Source organism: Hemiscyllium ocellatum, chromosome 3 (genome assembly GCF_020745735.1).
Source record: "Hemiscyllium ocellatum isolate sHemOce1 chromosome 3, sHemOce1.pat.X.cur, whole genome shotgun sequence".
In the NCBI taxonomy this organism is placed as follows: Eukaryota; Metazoa; Chordata; class Chondrichthyes; order Orectolobiformes; family Hemiscylliidae; genus Hemiscyllium; species Hemiscyllium ocellatum.
The window spans coordinates 22,197,055-22,217,523 of NC_083403.1; the positions used below are offsets into that span (position 1 = coordinate 22,197,055).

Consider the following 20,469-nt stretch of genomic DNA (forward strand, 5'->3'; position numbering starts at 1 on the left):
TTCACCTAATGTCTACATTGTCAACCTCCTTTAGCATCTTACATTACTCAATTAGATCTCCTCTCATCCTAAATTTTAGCAAGTATAGGCCTAAACTGTTTACTCTCTCCTTATATAAGCCTTTTATCTCTAGAGTTAATCTAGTAAGCCTTCTCTAAATCGCCTCCAACACAATTAGATCCTTCCTGTTCGCAGTAATCCAGATGAAGTGTCACCAGTACTTTGTATTTTGCAACAACACTTCTCTACTTTTATACTCAATTTCTTTAACAATTGATGCCAAAATTCCATTTGCCCTCTTTATTACTTGTTATACCTGCACACTAGATTAGATTACTTAGTGTGGAAACAGGCCCTACGGCCCAACAAGTCCACAAAGACCCACTGAAGCACAACCCATCCAGACTCTACATTTACCCCTTCACCTAACACTACGGGCAATTTAGCATGGCCAATTCACTTAACCTGCACATTTTTGGACTATGGGAGAAAACTGGAGCACCCAGAGGAAACCCACGCAGACACGGGAGAATGTGCAAACTCCATACAGAGAGTCACCTAAGGCGGGAATTGAACCCAGGTCTCTGGCGCTGTGGCCACTGTACCACTCAAATTAGATTTCTGCAATTCATGCACAAGGACATCCACATCCCTCTGCACTGAAGGTTCTTACCATTTAGACAATAAGTTTCCTTTTTATTTGTCCAACCAAAATACCACACTTATCCACATTAAACTCCATTTGCCAAATTTTGGCCCATTCACCTGACCTATGCATATCCATACCCATTTACAAATGTCTTACTTCTTCATTACAATTTATTTTCCCACTATTTTAATTTCATTTGCAAAATTGACTATAGTATATTCTATCCCTGCATCCAAGTCATTAATATAGATTGTAAGTAGTTGGGGCGCGAGGACCAAACCTAGTGGCACCCCACTAGTTACAGCTTATCAAGCAGAAAACAATGCTTTTTCTAGAGTCTCAGTTTTCTGTTGATTAGCTATCCCAAGTAAAATATCACCCTAACTCTGTGTGATCTTACCTTGTGTATTAGTTTTTTTTTGTATGGCATCTTAGCAAATACCTTCTGCAAGTCCAGATATACTACATTTACAAGACCCCCATAACGTGCTCGTTATGTATTCATAAAACACCAGCAAATTAATCAAACATGACTTATCTTTCATAAAGACATGCTGAGTCTGGTGGTTTGTGTTTTGATTTTCAAATATCTCAGTACTACTTCCTTAACACTGGATTTAAACAATTTCCCAATGACAGATGTTAAACTAACTGCTTTATGGTTTCTTACTTTCTGCCACCTTCCCCTTTTGAATAAGGACATTTACACTAGCACTTTTCCAATTCACTGCAATCTTTACAGAACCCAGGGAATTTTGGAAAATTATAACCAATGCATCTACTATCTCTGCTGCCACTTTCTTTAGGACCCTAGGATGTAGGACAAAAGGCTGAAGGACTTGTCAGCCTTTAATTCCAATAGTTTGTGCAGTACTTTTCCCAGTGATGTTGTTTAAAGTTCCTCCTTTTCCATAACCTTTGCATTATCCGCTTCTATTGTGATGGTTCCAACATTGTCCACTGTGAAAATTGAGGCATAATATTGATTTAGTGTCTCTGACGGTCTGTGTTCCCTATTATCAACTTCCCAGTCTCATCTTCTGAAGGGACTTCACCTACTCTTATCTTTTTTCTTAACTTACTTACAGCTTTCACTATCCAATTTTATATTTTGCATTAGTTTTCTTTCATAATTAAACTTTGCTCTTTTTATGACTTTTTTTTAGTAACCCTTGCTTGATCTTTAAAAGTTTCCCAATTCTCCAGTCTGCCACTGATCTCTGCATTAGTTTGTTCTATGCTTTAGTTTTTGTCCTTATATTTTTGTTAACTTCCTTGCTTAGTCGAGGATGCTTTCTCCCCTTTCTACAACCTTTTTTTGTCTTTCAAAAAATTTTAATTGGGAGGAATTGAATATCTCCTTTAGTGTCTGTCACCTTTTGTCAACTGTCCTACCTCTTAGTCCTTTAGCCCAGTTTACTCGGGCCAAATCTGTCACCATGCTGATTGCTTCTGTTTAACATCAGAATGCTCATGCAGGATTCATGTTCCTTGTCCTAAAACTGAACTAACTCAGTTATATTCTGAGTGGGGTTTCATTTTGCTAGTTATTTCAGCTGAGAATAGACAATGCTACATATGTATGGTACAGAATTTCAACTTTTAAGCTGGAGTTATAAGTCATTGAGTTATGGACATGTATAGCATGAAAACAGACACTTTGGTCCAACTTGTCCATGATGACCAGATTTCCGAAATTAACTAGTCCCATTTGCCAGTATTTGGTTCATATCCCTCTAAACAGTGAAATTATGCAGTAGCTGTATAGGGTGCTGGTGAGGCTACACCTGGAATACTGTGTGCAGATTTGCTCTCATTACTTGAGAAGAGATATACTGGCACAGGAGGAATGTAGAGGTGGTTCACTAGGTTGATTCCGGAGTTAAGAAGGTTGGCTTATAATGACAGATTGAGTAGACTGAGACTACACTCATGGGAATTTAGAAGAATTCTAAAGGGGGAGGGGGGGTTATAGAAACATATAAAATTTAAAATAAATAGATAAGATAGAAGCAAAGAAATTGCTTCCACTGGCTGGTGAAACTAGAACTAAGGGGCATAGCCTCAAAATAAGGGTGAGCTGACTGAAGGCTTGAGTTGAGGAAGAACTACTTCTTCCAAAGGGTTGTGAACCTGTAGAGCAGTTGATGCAACCTCATTGAATGTGTTGAAGACAAAGATAGATTTCTGAACGCTAAAGGAATTAAGGGTTACAGTGAGCAGGTGGATAAGTGGAACTCAGTCCATGAAAAGATTGGCCATAATCTGGTTGAATGGCAGAACAACTTCAAGGGACCAGGTGGTCAACTCCTGCTCCTGTTTCTTAAGTTCTTATTTTGAAAAATCACAAGGATTAGAAAACTGCCAATGTAACTCTTTTATTTAAAAAGGGAGAGAAGGTAAATGTAGGCCTGTTAGCTTAATATTTAGGATGGAATAGCAGAGAATTTAAAAATAGATAATATGATCAAGTCAGCATGGCCTTATGAAGGAGAAATCATGCCTGACAAATTTACCAGAATGCTTTGAGGAGGTAACAAACACTATAGTAAAAGGGGAAACAGTGGAAGGAATACATCTTGAATTTCAGAATTTTGATAAGGTAGCACACATCAGGCTGCTGAATAAAAGTCCTTGGTGTTGAAAGTAGTGTATTAGCATGGATAGTGATTCGCTATCTATAGAAGACAGAGAGATAGTATAAGGGGGGCATTTTCAGGAAGGCAACCTGTAGCTAGTGATTGGGCCACAATTATTTATAAATATATATTAATGATTGGATGATAAAAGTGAGTGAACCATAGCCATATTTGCAGACAATACAAAGCTGGATAGAGTTAACTGTGAGGAGGGTGCAGAGATACTTCACTGTGATTTTGACAAGTTTAGATTGTCAATAAATTAAGAAAGCAAGAGAGCTTTGGTCAAACAACACCTGAAGTATTGTGTGCAGTGTTGGTCTCCTTATCGGGGAAAGAGTTCTAGCTATGGAGGGGGTCCAATGAAGGTTTACCAAATGGTGTCCTTGAATGGCAGGACTGATCAACGAAGAAAGACAGCGTCAGTTAAGAATATATTCAATGGAGTTCAGAAAAATGAGGAGGGTAATCTCATAGAAACATATAAAATTCTACTAGGTTTAGACAGGGTAAACGCAGGAATGATGTTTTTGATGACTGGGAGCCGTGAACTAGGGTTCGCTGTTTGAGGGTATGGAGTAGGTCATTTACCTAGAGAAGGATGAACCTGTGTAATTCTCTGCCACAGAAAGCAGTGGAGGTCAAAACATTGAATGTTTTAAAGGTGTGAAATATACTTCTTAGGACTAAAGGGTTCAAAAGGTATAAGGAAAATGTAGAGACAAAAAACTGCAAATGCTGGAATCCAAGACAGACAAGCAGGAGGGTGTAAGAACACAGCAAGCCAGGCAGCATCAGGAGGTACAGAATTCGACGTTTCGGGTGTAATCCTTATTCAGAACTGGGGGGTGGGTGTAAGGGGAGTTGCAGGTAATGGGGATGAGGGGGACAGGGTGGTGAGGTGGAGATAGGTAGATGATATGATCTGGTTGGTCAACGGGAGGGATAGATCTGGTAGGAATGGAAGGGAGGGGAAGGGAGTCAGGGATGAGAAAAGAGGTTATTTGAAATTGGAGAACTCAATGTTGAGTCCTCCAGACTGTAGTCTGCCCAAGCAGAAGATGAGGTGTTTTTCCTCCAACTTGTGGTTTGATTCATTGGGGCAATGGAGGGGGCCAAGGATGGCCATGTAGAAAACAGAGTGGGAAGGGGAATTAAAATGGGTGGTGACTGGGAGGTCTGGTTGGCCTTTGTGTTCCTGGCTGAGCTGCTCGCCGATACGTTCCCTTAGTTTATGCTTGGTCTCCTCGATGTACAGAAGACCACATCGGGAGCATCTGATACAATAAACTAGGTTGGAGAAAAGGCAGGCGAACTTCCATTTCATCTGGGAGGACTGTTTAGGACCCTGGAATGAGTTTTGGGGGGGCGGGGGGGGGGGGGGGGGGGGGGGGAGGGGGAAGAGGGTGCGGTGTGCTGGCAAATTTTGCATCTTTTCCGGTTGCAGGGGAAGATACCTGGGGGTTCAGGATGGTTGGTAGGGAGAGTGGCACAAACCAAGGATTGGTGAAGGAAACGCTTCTTGCGAAAAGCATAGGGAGGTTGCGAAGGGGAATATGTCCTTGGTGGTGGGGTCTCTTTGGATTGGTGAAAGTGTTTAAGGATGATATATTGGATGCGGAGATTGGGGAGTGGTAGGTCTTTATTGCATTGCGGTGGGGGGGGGGGTGCAGGAATAGAGGCGGTGAGGTGGATGGCTATCTGGATGACAGAGGTAGGTGGGAATACATTGTTTGAAATAGGTGGTTATCGGAGGTGCTTGGGAGTGAAATGTCTCCTCGGCCGAGCAGATATAGCAGAGGCGGAGGAATTGGGTGAATGGGATAGATTTCTTACATCCTTGGTGGTGTAGTACAGGTAGTTATGAGAGTCTGTGGGTTTGTAGGAAATGACCGTCTGGAGACTGTCGCTGGATATTGAAATGAAGAGGTCAAGAAAGGGGAGGGAGGTGTTCGAGATGGACCAAGTGAATTTGAACATGGGTGGAAGTCATAGGCAAAGTAGATGAACTGCTCCAGTTCAGCCTAGGTGCAGGACGCTGCATTATTGCAGTCATTGCTGTAACAGCAAAAGAGTTGGGGCCCAGTGCCTGCGTAGGCATTGAGGAAGGAATGTTTGACATGGCCAACAAAGAAGCAGGCATTGCTGGGGCCCATCTAGGTGCCCATGGCCACCTGCTGGATTTGGAGGAAATGGGAGGAGTTAAAGGAAAAGTTATTACGGGTGAGGCAGTTCAGTGAGGCGGAGGAGGATATTGGGTGGAGGGGGACCGAATGGAGAGGAAGAAGCTGAGGGCCTGAAGGTCAACCTTGTGTACAAGGACTGCACATCCATAGTGAAGATAAACCGTCGGGGCCGGGGAACTGGAAGTGACTGAAGAGATGGAGGGTGTTGTTGGTAGCGTGGATACAGGTGGGAAGTGCCTGAACTGGAGGTGGGGGGACAGGATGCAGTTGAGTTCAGATGAATTGAGTTCAGTAGGGCAGGAGCATGCAGAGATGATGGTTGGCTGGAGTAGTTGGGCTTAGGGAGAAAGTAGTCGAGAGTGTGCTGCTAGAAAATCACGGCAGGTCAGGCAGCATCCGAGGAACAGGAGAATCGAGGTTTCAAGCATAAGCCCCTCATCAGGAATGAGGTTTGTGGGCTCCGGGGCGAGGTGGGGGGTGCTGAGAGATAAATGGTGGGGGGGGGGTTGTTGGGATACATCGCATACCTCCATCGCATACATTGCATCACCCTCCACCACTTCCACCACCTACAAATGGATCACACAACCAGAGATATATTTCCCTCCAATTCCTTCTGCAACTCCCTCGTCAAGTCCATGCCACTCATCAGAACCATGCCCCCCACCAGGCCACACCCCACTCCTGGCACCTTCCCCTGCCATCGCATAAAGTGCAAAACCTGCATCCACACCTCCCCCCTCATCTCCATCCAAGGCCCCAAAGGATCCTTCCATACCTGACAGAAATTTATCCACCAATGTCATTTCTGTATCGATTGTGGTCTCCACTACATTGGGAAGACAGAGACAGGATGCCTACATGCAGATCATTTCAGAGAACATCTTTGGGACACCCACACCAACCAACCCCACTGCCCAGTGGCTGAACACTTCAACTCCCCCTCCCACTCTGTCAAGGACGTGCAAGTCCTGGGACTCTTTCATTGCCAAACCCTTACCATCAGACACTTGGAGGAAGAACACCTCATATTCTGCCTTGGGACCCTGTAACCACAGGAGATCAATGTGGATTTCAACAGTTTCCTCATTTGCCCTCTCTCCACATTATCCCAGTCCCAAGCCTCCAACTCGGCACCATCCTCCTGACCTGTCCATCACCTTTCCCATTTATCCGCTCCACCCTCCTCTCCGACCTATCACCTCCTCCCTCACCTTCATCTACCTATCGCATTCTCAGCTACCTTCCCCCCAACCCCACCCCCACCTCTCAGCAGCCCCCCACCCCAGCCCAGAAGCCTCATTCCTGATGAAGGCTTTATGCCTGAAACCATTCTCCTGCTCCTTGGATACTGCGCTTTTCCAGCACCACACTCCCAACTCTGATCTCCAGCATTTGCAGTCCTCGCTTTCTACTTAGGGAGAAAGTAGGCAAGTTGGAGTGAATGGCTGGGGCATTTGATGGAATGACCCACCTACTTCTGCTCTTGTTTTATATGTTTTTTTTAAAAATTCATTCAGGTGGGCATCGCTGGCAAGGTCAGCATTCATTGCCCATCCCTGATAGTCCAGAGAGCAGTTGATCTGGAGTCACATGTAGACCAGGTAAGGATTTAAGTTTCCTTCCCTAAAGAACACTAGTAAACCAGATAGACTTTTCCTGACAACGAACATGTCACCATTAGACTTTTAATTCAAACTTTTTTGCCATGGTGGGATTCAAATCCAGGTCCCCAGAACATTAGGGCTGCACGGTGGCTCAGTGGTTAGCACTGCTGCCTCTCAGCGCCAGGGTCCCACGTTCGATTCCAGCCTTGGGCAACCGTCTGTTTGGACTTGCACATTCTCACATGTCTGTATGGGTTTCCTTCAGGTCCTCTGGTTTCCTCCCACATCCTAAAGAGGAGCAGGTTAGGTGAATTGGACGTGCTAAATTGCCCATAGTGCTCAGGGATGTGTTGGCTTAGGTGCATTAGTCAGGGGAAATGTAGAGTAATAGGAGTAGGGGAATGCGTTTGGGTGGGATACTCTTCAAAGGGTTGGTGTGGACTTGTTGGACCAAATGGCCTGTTTCAACACTGTAGGGATTCTCTGATCACCTGTGTCTCCAGATTAATAGACTCGCGATAATACCACTAGTCCATCACTCTCCTTTCTATGGCAAATTCTGCAGAGGGATATTGACAGTTAAAGCTTGGCAGGTGGAATATAAGTATGAAGTCAAGCACCTTGGCAGGAGGATTGGAGGGACTGAAAATTATTTAAATGAAGAAAGACTGCAGAAGGCTATGTGAAAGAGGGATTTGAAAGTCCTTGTCCATGAATCACAAAACTCTAGCCTCCAAGATTAGTAAAAGAGTGCAAAAATAACAGTAAGAAATAAATGTAATATTATTTATCTTGAATTTCTGCTTCACTTTCAAATGTTTTAAAATTAAATCAGCACTTGATTCAATAACTAGACATCAGAGCATTTAAAACTGAAATACTCGCAAAAGTTTATTACCTTGAGGAAACATTGCAAAGCTTCCTGTATGGTTGAATTTGGTGGTTCGTTAAACAATGTTGCAGCTACCTTTTTTTCAAGCCATGACAGCTTCGAGGCCTGCAAACCAAACAACTCAAAACTATATTTATATATATAATACTGGAATCAAATTAATCAACTTAGCGTGATAACATATAATGATTGTCAGATTCTGATAAAATATACAAGATTATTTCAAAACATGCAGGCATTTTTCATTTTAAAACAATTAACCAGAAGTTAAACATGGTTGCTCATTAACTTTTAGCAATCACAGTCTCATTGAAGGATGCATATCACAATAATTCAGCAAAGTGAAACTAAAATGATAATAAAGACAATCAATAAACAATAGGGGTAAACTTACTGAAGAATATAAAAACTGACAGTAAGAGCTTTTTTAAATGTATAAAAAGAGAGAGGTTGCCAAGTGAATATATGCCCCTTAGAAAATGATTCTGGAAGATAGTTATGGGAAACAAAGAAACTGCAAAAGAGTTAAACACATGGAAGATACTTTGAATAGGTGAAAGGGAGGTCTGCAGATGCTGGAGGTTAGAGTCTAGATTAGAGTGATGCTGGAAAAGCACAGCAGGTCAGACAGCATCCAAAGAGCAGGAAAATCAACGTTTCGGGCAGGAGCCCTTCATCAGGAATGACGCTGGAAGCCTCAGAGGTGGAAAGACCAGAGAATACAGAAGAAGTTAAGTATTATCACTAAAGAAGTAATACAAGACAAACTAATGGGACTAAAGGCAAATAGGTTCCCTGGCCCTGATCCTAAGATTCTGAAAGATATAACTAGAGAGATAGTGGATGCAGTGATTGTAATTTTCCATAAGATCCTTGAATTCTGGAGAAGTTCCAGTGGATTAGAAAACTGCCAATGTGATTCCCCCATTCAAAAAAAAAAGAGGGAGGCAAAAAAGCAGGTTACAACAGGCCAATTAGCCTAACATCTATTCTTGGAAAATATTGGAATCAATTATTATGGAAGTCATAGCAGCACATGTGGAAGATCATAATTTAATCAGAGTCAGCATGGTTTCAGGAAAAGAAAATTGGGCTTAAACATTTTTTTCTTTATTTAAAAAATACAAGTGATAATAAATAACTATTATAATCTGTATTAGGTTTTTGAGGAAGTGTCAACCAGAGTAGATAACAGGAATCCAGTAGATGTGTTATATTTGGATTTCCAGCAACATTTGACAAGATCCCTCATAAAAGGTTAAGTCATAGATAAGAGCCCCTATTGAACAAGGCAGTATACTGATGTGCATCCACTGGTGTTGAAGGCAGTCTATTGGTGTGGATCAAAAATTAGCTAAAGGGCAGAATATAGCAAATGGGGAATAACGGGTTCCTTTTCAGGTTGGCAACTTGTGACCAGTGGGGTTCCACAGGAATCAATGCTGAACTGCAACTGTTATAATGTATATTAATGAATTGGAAGAAGGAAGTGAATGCATGGTAGCTAATTTTACAGATGACACAAAATAGGTAACAACTTGCCTTTCCACCTACGCACATAAAAAAAAAGTAGGCAAATGGAATATAATGTGGGGAAATGTAAAATTGATCATTTGGGAAGGGAGAACAAAAGAACAGTATTATTTAAATAGAGAAAAACTGCAGAACACTGCAATATTTAGGGACTTGGCAGTATTTGTGCATGAAATAAAACACTGGCATACAGGCACAGCAGCTAATCAGGAATGCTATTGGAAAGTTGGCCCTTTAAGATGTTTGGAGTGTAAGAGTGGGGAAGTTTTGCTGAAACTATATAAGATGCTGGTGAGATCACATCTGGAATACTGTGATCAGTTTTGGTTCTCTTATTAAGATATCATTTCATTAGAGGCAGTTCAGAGAAGATTCACTAGGATGTTCCCCGGTATGCAGGATCATCTTATGAACAAAGGTTGAACAGATTGGGACTCCACTCACTAGAGTTAGAAGAATGAGAGATGTTCTCATTAAAACATGTAGAATTCTAAAGTGGCTGGACAGAGTAAAGGCTGAGAGGATGCTTCTACTCATGGGACAGTCTAGGACCAAAGGGTCTCAGAATAAATCATGCATTTAAGACTGAGATAGATAGGAGAAAGGGCACAAAAGTGGATGTGAGAAATGTCAGATTAACCATGATCCTATTGAATGGTGGAGCAAGCTCAAGGGGCCGAATGGTCAATGCCTGTTTTTATTTCTTCTGGTCTGACAATATTTTGATTGAAAGACTTTAATCCATAAGCATTACCTATCAAATAATGACTTCTTACTGGCAGTTAAGAAAAGGCACACTAGAAAATGATACTAAAATCATTGTTTTTAAGTTATTTAAAAAATTATTGCATACAATGAGTGATGTTCTGGCAAGATCAGCATTTGTTATCCATCCTTAATTGCCCTTGAAAAAGTGGTGGTGAACCACCTGAAGCACCACAGTCCTAAGTAGGCAGGCCCACAAAATAGCGAGGAAGAATGTTTCAGAATTTTGATGAGTGACAGTGAAAGAACAACAATACTGTTTCAAGTTCAGATGGGTGTGACTTGGAGGCGAACCTGCAGGTGGTAGCACTCCCATGTATCTGTTGCAGATGGCACAAAACTTGGATGAACTGTAAGCTGTGAGGAGGACAGTGTACAGCTCCAGAAGGATATTTATCTTCAATGGTGTTTATAGAACTAGGGTGATATGGGCAAACAGGTGGCAGATGAGTTTCAATGCAGATAAGTATGAGGTACACACTTTGGTAGGAAGGATATTGAAAGATAATTGAAATAGAGGCTACAATGGGTGGACAAGTGAGGTGCAGGAGCAGAGGGACCTTAATGTACATGTGCACAGGCCACTGAAAGTATATACAGTATCTTCACCTTCATTAACAGAAGCACAGAATACAAAAGCAAACAGGTGATGTTGAACTTTTGTAAGACACCTGTCAATAGTCAGCTAAAGTACTGGTGATCAGTGTGAGGATAGGTTTAAAAAGTTGGGAGTGTTCTCCCTAGAGAGAAAGCAGGTAAGAAGAGATCAGGTCGAGGTTTTCAAAACCATGAGCAGCCTGCATAAAGTAAATAGGGAGGAACTGCTCGTACTCTCATATGGCCTGATGTTGCACATATTACTTACACGATATCATATAGTTTCTAGAATCAACTACTATTGACAAGGAGTAATTATTAGTTCTGTGGCATGTCTTCCCTAAGGTCACTGTCTAGATTAGAGTGGTGCTGGAAAAGCACAGCAGTTCAGGCAGCACCTGAGGAGCAGGAAAATCAATGTTTCAGGCAAAAGCCCTTCATCAGGGTCTCCAGCATCAGCAGTCCTCACTTTTCCCTAAGGTCACAGGCTGATTAATACAAGTCTGATCTTGTTGAAGAAGTGCTTTCAAAATTTCCCGAAGCATGTACTCAAAATGAAATCAGTTGTCAAGGTCTATTCTGTGAAAGGAAAAGGTTAATGCTAAGTAAATAAAGTATACAAACAATTATCAGAGCTTTTGAGATGCAATGGTAGTGCCCTTAGCTCTGAGCCAGGACGTCCAGGTTCACGTCCAACCTGTAACATGTTCAGAAATTTGATTTAGGATATGTCTAATTGATTTAGAGGTCATCAAGCATACAACATGCTTTTGAGAGGGAGGGTAGACAGGAAGGATGTTCCTGATGGCAGGGTAGTTGAGAACCAGGATTCGCAGTCTAAGGATACAGGTTAAACCATTTAGGACTGAGACGAGAAGAAATTCCTTCCCCCAGAGATTATGGAACTGTGGACCACAGGAAGCAAAGTTGAAACACTGTACAATTTCAAGGAGTTGGATATAACACTTGAGACTAAATTGTTCAAAGGATATGGGGGAAAGCAGGAACAGACCATTGCATTGGATGATCAGCCGTGATCATAATAATGAGCAAAGCAGACTCAAAGGCTTCTGCTCCAATTTTCTGTTTCTTTGTAATCAAAGTAAAGCCAAACTTTTAAACATGGATATCAATTACCAAGGTTTGTTTTCTAAATTAAGGACATAAAAGTTATGTTTTCGACACAAAATAAATCAGTCCTCAAATGTTCTTTTTAAGCTAGAACAACTTTGGGGCGGCACGGCAGTTAGCATTGCTGCCTCACAGCACCAGAGACCTGGGTTCAATTCCCGCCTCAGGCGACTGACTGTTTGGAGTTTGCACATTCTCCCAGTGTCTGCGTGGGTTTGCTCTGGTTTTCTCCCACAGTCCAAAAATGTGCAGGTTAGGTGAATTGGCCATGCTAAATTGCCCGTAGTGTTAGGTGAAGGGGTAGAAGTAGGGAATGGGTTCAGCAGGTCGATGTGGACTTGTTGGGCCGAAGGGCCTGTTTCCACACTGCAATTAATGTAATCTAATCTAATCTAAACATGAAGTACAAAATCTTGGTGTTTTTGTGAAAGGATGCCTGTGGTAAATCAAAAAAGCGTATTCCAAACAATAAATGAGAAAAAGAGTTGGAAATTATGGTGCTGGAAAAGCACAGCAGGTCAGGCAGCATCCGAGGAACAGGACAGTGACTAGGAGAAAGTGAGCACCGCAGATACTGGAGAAATCAGAGTCGGAAAACGTGGCACTGGAAAAGCCCAGCAGGTCAGGCAGCATAAATGAGAAAAGTTACACAAACATTAAAACTTTATCACTGCACCAGGCAGATAAAAGCATGTCATAAAGGTGCACAGGTTTCCCCAAGATTTAAACCCAGTAGTCCACTATAACTACCACTACCATAGAAGGTTGACCTGCCCAGAGGTAAGTTCTAATAGGAATCTATAACACTGCTGCAGGCATATTACTCTATGCTGCTCAGAGGGAAGGCTCCATATAATCTGGAAACAGAGACTTTAAGTCTCTGAATAGATAATCTATTACCTAATACAAAAAATAGCATATCATGGAATGACCAGCTGTTCTATAACTTGCAAGCTAAGGGGTCTAATTTCTAAATTAATCTTTTTTTTAAAATTGAACTCAGACATTGATTTCAACTGCAAATTTATAAAACAAACAGTTTCTTCTGCAGCATAGCTACTGATCTTTTATCTACTCAATTAACCTAATTTACAAATTTAGTGATGGTCATAAAGGAACAGAATAAGATCATTGTGTGTACATTAGGGCCCGGGTGTCCTTGGAGAAGGAGCATGCGGTGTCCACCAACATCCTGGAGTTGTTCAGGGAGAGATGGGTGCCGCAGGGAGTGGAGTTCATCATTTCCCCCTCCAACTCTATTTTGATTTAGTGCCTGCCCTCCCCTTCACTGTTTGATCACACAGCATTGCCCTTTGATGTGAAGGGCAGTGCTTGTCACTGGCCACTTGGTTGTTTTCCTATCTTCCTGGTGGTGGAAATTGAATAAAGATTCGTGCACTCTGTGTCTCTCACTGTCTCTCACACCTGCACACACACACACACACACACCATGGGTGCTGGGGAAAAATAAGCACTACCGCAGTTAGGTGGTAGTGTGGGGGTTAATTTAAGAAAAAAAGAAAAAAAAGGGGAAAGAAAAAAAAGACCATTGTGTGATGCAGTCTCCTCTACATTGGAGAGATTGGATGCTTCCTAGCAGAGCGCTTTAGAGACCATCTCCAGGACACCCGCACCAATCAACCCCACCACCCTGTGGCCCAACATTTTAACTCCCCCTCCCACTCTGCCAAGGACATGCAGGTCCTGGGCCTCCTCCACCGCCGCTCCCTCACCGTCCGACGCTTGGAGGAAGAACGTCTCATCACCTGCCTCGGAACACTTCAATCCCATGGCATCAATGTGGACTTCACCAGTTTCCTCATTTCCCCTTTCCCCCCACCTCACCCCAGTTCCAACCTTCCAGCTCAGCACTGTCCCCATGACCTGTCCTACGTGCCTATCTTCCTTTCCACCTATCCACTCCACCCTCCTTTCTGACTTATCACCTTCATCTCCACCCCCTTCACCCATTGTACTCTTTGCTACCTTCCCCCACCCTCCTCTCTGACCAATCGCTTCCATCCCCACCCCCATTCACCTATTGTGCTCTATGCTACTTTCTCCCCACCCCCATCCCCTCTCATTTATCTCTCCACTCTGCAGGCACCCTACCTCTATTCCTGATGAAGGGCTTTTGCCTGAAACGTCGATTTTCCTGCTCCTCAGAAACTGCCTGACCTGCAGTGCTTTTCCAGCACCACTCTAATCTAGACTATGATTTCCAGCATCTGCAGTCCTTGTTTTTATCCATTGACTGCTTGTCAGCTCTGTATAGAACAATCCAATCAAATCCATTGCCAAGCTTTGATCCCACAACCTGACAAGTTTATTCCCTGTAAGTGCCTATCCAAATTTTTTTAAAATATTGACCATCCTCCCCTAAACCATTCTTATAGCAAACCTGTTCTAGGTAATGACCACTTGAATCATGCATAAATATTAAATTTCTCACAAAACCTCTATATCTGTTTCTATTCTCTTGTAGGATGTGGGCACTGCTGGCTGTCCAGCATTTCTTTCCCATCCTTAGTTGCTTGAGAAGGTGGAATTGAGTTGTCTTGTTGAACTGCTGCAATCCATGCATTTTAGGTAAACCTACAATGCTGTTAGGGAGAGAATGCCAGGATTTTGATCCAGTGACAGTGAAGGAATGGCAATATAATTCCAAGTCTGGACAGTCAGTGGCTTCAAGGGGAACAGGCAAGTGGTGGTGTTTCAATGTACCGGTTGCCCTTGTCATTCTAGATGGAAGTGGGCATTGGTACAGAAGGTGCTGTCTTGAGGATCTTTGGCAGATTTCTGCAGTGCATCTTGTAGATTGTACAGTCTGCTGCTAATGAGCATTGGTGGTGGAGGATTGGATGCTTGTCGACTAGGTGCTAATCAAATGGGCTTTTGGTCCTGGATAGTGTCAAGCTTCTTCAGTGTTGTTGGAGCAGCAGTCATCCAAGTAAGTGCAGATATTCCATCAACTTCTGACTTCTGCCTTGCAGATGGTGGACAGGCTTTGGGAGTCAGGTGGTCAGTTACTTGCTGCAGTATTCCAACCCCACTACCTGATTTTGTAGCCACTGTATTTATATGGCAAGTCTCCAACCAGCAAAGAGTTTGCCCCCTGATAGGGTTCTTTGATGCCACACTCAGTGAAATGTGGCCTTTATGTCAAGGGTTGTCACTTTTACCCCACCTCTGGAATTCAGCTCTTTTGTTGAATTAAAGGCTGTAATGAGGTTGTTGCACTTACTAATGCTATCACAGACAGATGCATCTGCAGCATTCATGAACCAGGTCAGCCTTTTTCTGACAAACAGTAGTGGTTTCATGATTGTCATTAAGTTCTTAATTACAGATATTTATTGAATTTTAACTCCATCATCTTCTATTGCAGAGTGTGCAACTGAGTTTCTAGAGTTATAGTCAAGCAATAATTCCACTAGACCATTGTCACACCCCATCTCTTACTCTCTCAAATCTAAGCCCCTGTAGTCTTTGTATGGTTGGGTAAAAGGAACAGCTTTATCTAAAACTTGTACACATTAAGAAACAAAATTTCCTTGTCTCTGGAACCTTTCTGATAATCTCATTCTCCATCTCAAGAAATCCCACTCCCATCATCCTAAAGTTTGGCCAGCACAAACAGCTTGATACTCTAGTTACAGTCAAACCAGACCATAACAGGCAGGTGGTGGCCTAATGGTAACATCTCTAGATTAGTAATCGAGACTTCACTCTATTTTTCTTGGGATAAGGCTTCAAATCCCACTCATTGCCGAATTCAAATTCCACAACAAAAATCTGGAATTTAAAGCTAGTCTAATGACAACATTAATAGTTTTTTTTTAAACAACAATCTAGTTCACTAATGTCTTTTAGAGACAGAAATCTACCATCCTTATCTGGTCTGGTCTACCTGTAACCCCAGATCTACAGAAATATAGTTGACTGTTAGCTGTCAAGGAAGGGTAATAATTGTTGGCATAGCCAGAAATCTCTATCTTCCATGAACAAATAAAAACAAAATTTAACTTGTGCCAATTCTTCATACTTCACTAGAGTGAAATGGAGTATCTTCTAGGCCATGTCAAATTGACAGAACAAACATTAGTTTTTCCTTGTTTACCAATTCTGACTGACAGAACTGTAGCCCAATGCATTTGTATCAAACACTAAAATAACCTCAACATTTCAGCATTATGTAATTCAATGCAGTTAGTACTTTTATCACAGGATGAAATCCATACTAACAACAGAAAATGGATATGCCAAGCAAAGGACTAAGACAGTATTTCGCAAATTATTTTCCAATCTGATCCCTTTTTAACCTTCTCAATAGCAATTGGGTATTGGCAACAAATGCTGGCTCTGCCCAATCCCATGAAAATATAAAAATTTCTAAATTTTGAAAATTAATTTTATTTCATGCTAGCAAAACCTAACAATAACAAAGAAGCACCATAATTTTCACTACATAATTAAAGTTCTGAAAACCTGTATTTTAAAAAATACTTTGTAATAATATGTTATCATTTTATATACTCATGTAGGTTTCAGCCAAACTCAAGCTGTCCATATAACAAACACAGAGAATGCTCAAGAAACTCAGCAGGTCTGGCAACATCAGTGGAAAAAGTAACAGTCACTATTTCGAGTTTGGTATGACTCCTCGTTGCTTGTATACCCTGGTAACTGAAGACACAGTGAAGCCCTCTCTCCATTGCCCCCTTCCCACATTACAAGCAGCCCTCTCACCCCAGTCCAAATACACGGAGAGTTGTTTTTCAGACTGGAGGACTGTGACTAGTGGTGTTCCACATGGATTGATACTGCGTCACTTTTGTTTATCATTTATATAAATGTTTTGAATGAGAATACATGAGGCATGGTTAGTAAGTTTGCAGATGACACCAAAATTGGTTGTGCAGTGGACAGTGAAAAAGATTATCTAAGATTATCTTGATTAATTGGGTCAATGGGCTGAGGGGTGGCAGATGGAGTTTAAATTTGAATAGATGTGAGGTATTACATTTTAGTAAAACAAACAAGGGCAGGCTTATACAGTTAGTGGTAGGATCCTGTGTAATGTTGGAGAACAAAGAGACCTAGGGGTTCAGGTACATGGTTCTTTGAAATTTGCATCACAGTTTATGAAGGCACTTAGCACACTTGCCTTCATTGCTCAGACCTTTGAGTATCGGCATTGGGACATCATGTTGAGATTGTACAGGATGTTGGTGTGGCCTCTTCTGGAGGACTTCATACAGTTTTGGTTGCCCTGCCATAGGAAGGACATTATTAAATTGGAGAGGGTTCAGAAAAGATTAACCAGGATGTGGCTGGAAATGGAGGGTTTGAATTATAAAAATAGGTTGGTTGGCTGGGTATTTTTTCACTGGAGGGTAGGAAGTTGAGGGGTGACCTTATAGAGGTTTATAAAATCATGAGGAGAATAGATAAGATGAATAGCAAGAGTTTTTTCCCTAGGGTGGGGGTGTTCAAAAACACGAGGGCATATTTTTAAGGTGAGAGGATAAAGTTTTAAAAAGAACATGAGGGGTAACATTTTCTTTTAACACAGAGCGTATGGAATGAGCTGCCAGGGGAATTGGTATATGCAGACATAGTTACAGGATTTAAAGATGACATTTGTATAAGTACATTGATAGGAAAGGTTTGGAGGGTTATGGGCCAAATGCAGACAAATGGGACTAGTTTAGCTTGGGAAACATGGTCAGCTTAGACTAGTTGAACCTAAGGGCCTGTTACCATTCCAAATGACTTTACGACTCTATATGGCACTTTCCCCAACTCCCACTCATCAAACCCTATTCAGAAACATCTCTCCTTTCCTGCCTGTTGAACCTATGAAGAATTATATTCCACTATCCTTCTCATTCGCTGCAAAGGCCTTCATCAATGGCCAAGTAGCATGCTGTGAGATCAGTGACAGAAGCCAGGGCCAGGCTGGGACAAGGCCAGCAACATTACCCCACCCAGCCCTAAAACAATAGAAATTAAAATCTGATTGAAATTTCTCACCCTTAACTCTTTGTCAGCAACTCACTGAACAAAGCTCAGGAGCACAATCGCTTTGTTTTCATTCTACAACTGTTGCTGTCATTTGAATGAGGGCTTGCAATGTTCAGAGTTGGTAATCTACACCTCAGGCAAACCACAGCATCTTGGGGGTGGTTACCAAGAAATTTTGGTATTGGGGAATAATAGATCAAAGGGGTGAAAAAGTACAGACATTTGAGAGAGTGCAACATGTTACACATCTATTGAACTCAAATTCCTGATACAGGGTTATGAACCAGCATTCCCAGTAGTTCGCTGCGTCAAAACTATGGTGAAAAGAGGTCAGATAGAACCCATGAAAACAAAATCAGCAAACTACAGAACATGAAATGCAATTAAAATTCTTATTCATTCTGTCTCCCAGCTCATTAATCACTGAGCAGATAGCACAATGCAGGGAATAAATTAATGTTTCTACTAACTTGTACATATTGCTGGTTGCTAATACCAATAGATCAGCACTTACTTTCGAATTTCATCATTAATTATGCCACAGCATCTAGACATTTCCAATTTTCCAGACCTCAAAAAGTTAAATAGGCCAAATGAGCAAGTAAAAACCTTAAGCTCAATCATTAATTAATATTCTTATTTCTGTGATGGAGAGGAAATGGAACCATAATCTTAGCTCAGGGTTGTATTGGAAGCTGCGATGTTAATAGTCATTATTCTCAATCTGGAACGTCATGTGAATATTTTTGGAACAGACAGTCTCTCTCACGAGTGAGAAGTCACTGATGGTCAGGTGCCATATCTTCGAAAATACAAGCTTAATTTGAGGAAAAGCACCACTGCATTAATTTCCTGCCCTAAGATACTTTTACTGAATTTTCCAACTTACTGCATAGCACCATCTTCCGAGTAGATGATACAATTTGGGGTCCTGTGGTCTCAACTCAATTGCTTTGTCTATGTGATCCTATATATAAAAAGAGCAATAAATGCAGCAACTATTAGTACATAAAATCAAGTGTAAACATTGTTTGAATCTAAAATCACACTTCGCAACTTAAAAAAATATGATTATTTTCTAATCAAAATCTTTATTTAAAATTTCTTCTTTATCCATTTCCCATACTCCCTTTCTTTCCCATTGGTAACAATTCTTTGCAGTACTTGTGAACTTATTCTTTAAAGCCCCCTATTTTCATTCAGTACTTAATTTTTCTTTTTTTTCTTCAGTGACTTCAAGTAATCCCCCTTCCATAAGAACTGGAGTAGACTATTCAGCTGTTGTGACTGCTCAGTCATTCAATTAAGTCATGGACTAATGTATACCTTAATTTCCTCTGTTCTCTTTGTTTCATTACATCATAGCTAACAAGAATTATTTACAAACTAGCTAAATGTATCTTGTTGAAAAACTCACTTAATTGGAAAGTGACTTTGAACAATTTTTATAGATTATCAACGATGATGCATTTTCGTAACTAATCATTAAGTCTTGCAGCACTTTCTAAAGGGTCATTGTTGTCAGGTGGGATTTAAAAGCAAAAATTGGAAATGAAGTTCTTAAGTTTCTAATCTTTCAGTCTGACAATAAGTATTTTATAATTCGGCATTTTTTATAGAACATTATATCAGTTGTAAAATTTTGGATTGTATTATCTTGATAGAAACTAAGTAAAAATCCTATTAATAGGATTTTCTGGAATGTCAATTTTATGCCAGTATGGTGTAGGTTAAGCAGCATTTCTCACAAATGAAACTTATTGAGAAGCAACATTAACTGAAACAAAATAACAGTTTTGACAAATAAAGTTCCGGCATATGCTGGTAAAGCTTTCGACCACAGAAATCAGAAACTGGAAAAATCATTTAATGACTCTATCCTCTATGGATGAATCACTTTCTTGCTAAGAAACAGTCAATGAATAAATTCCACAATATAACAAAGTTGCCTCTCATGAAATGATGAAGTCAATTCCCAAACAGGAGCAAAGCAGGGATGAAAGCCTGCTAAACATGACCAATGTTTTAAAAAAATATATTCTTAGACATTCTTAAAAGGCCTGAGAAATGGAAAATTGAATTAATTATTGGAAGGTGCTCAATATTAAGTATTTGTATTGTTTGGGAACAGCCCAATAAAGAAGATAAAGCTATTGAAAACCATTTTAATTACATGTCGTGCAAGTACAATGCCAAACTTACTTTGAAAAGAGTGCCATTCTTGATTTTGGACTGTACACTTCCATATTCAGAAAGATGCCCACAAACAATTGCAAGCCTGCATATAACAAAAAAACAAGATACTGAGAACAATAAACGAAAAAGGATAGCTATGCACAGGCATACAAATGAATGCGACAATCTGACATTTTTTCCATAGGTTATTTACAGGCTTTATATTACTATAATTTGGACATCTAACTTGTCAATATATGAAAATTAC

At 41.0% G+C, this 20,469-nt stretch overlaps 1 protein-coding gene across 1 annotated transcript in view; it reads right to left on the reverse strand.

Annotated features, from left to right (window-relative positions):
• The window catches only part of LOC132831058 (regulator of microtubule dynamics protein 2), a 131,408-nt gene that overhangs the window by 13,915 nt on the left and 97,024 nt on the right, over positions 1–20,469 (reverse strand). Inside the window, exons 5-7 of the mRNA XM_060849113.1 lie at positions 20,229–20,304; positions 18,916–18,993; positions 7,980–8,078 (exon numbers count right to left, since the gene is read on the reverse strand). Coding sequence (XP_060705096.1) covers positions 7,980–8,078; positions 18,916–18,993; positions 20,229–20,304 — 253 coding nt within the window. The remainder of the gene's footprint in view (positions 1–7,979; positions 8,079–18,915; positions 18,994–20,228; positions 20,305–20,469) is intronic.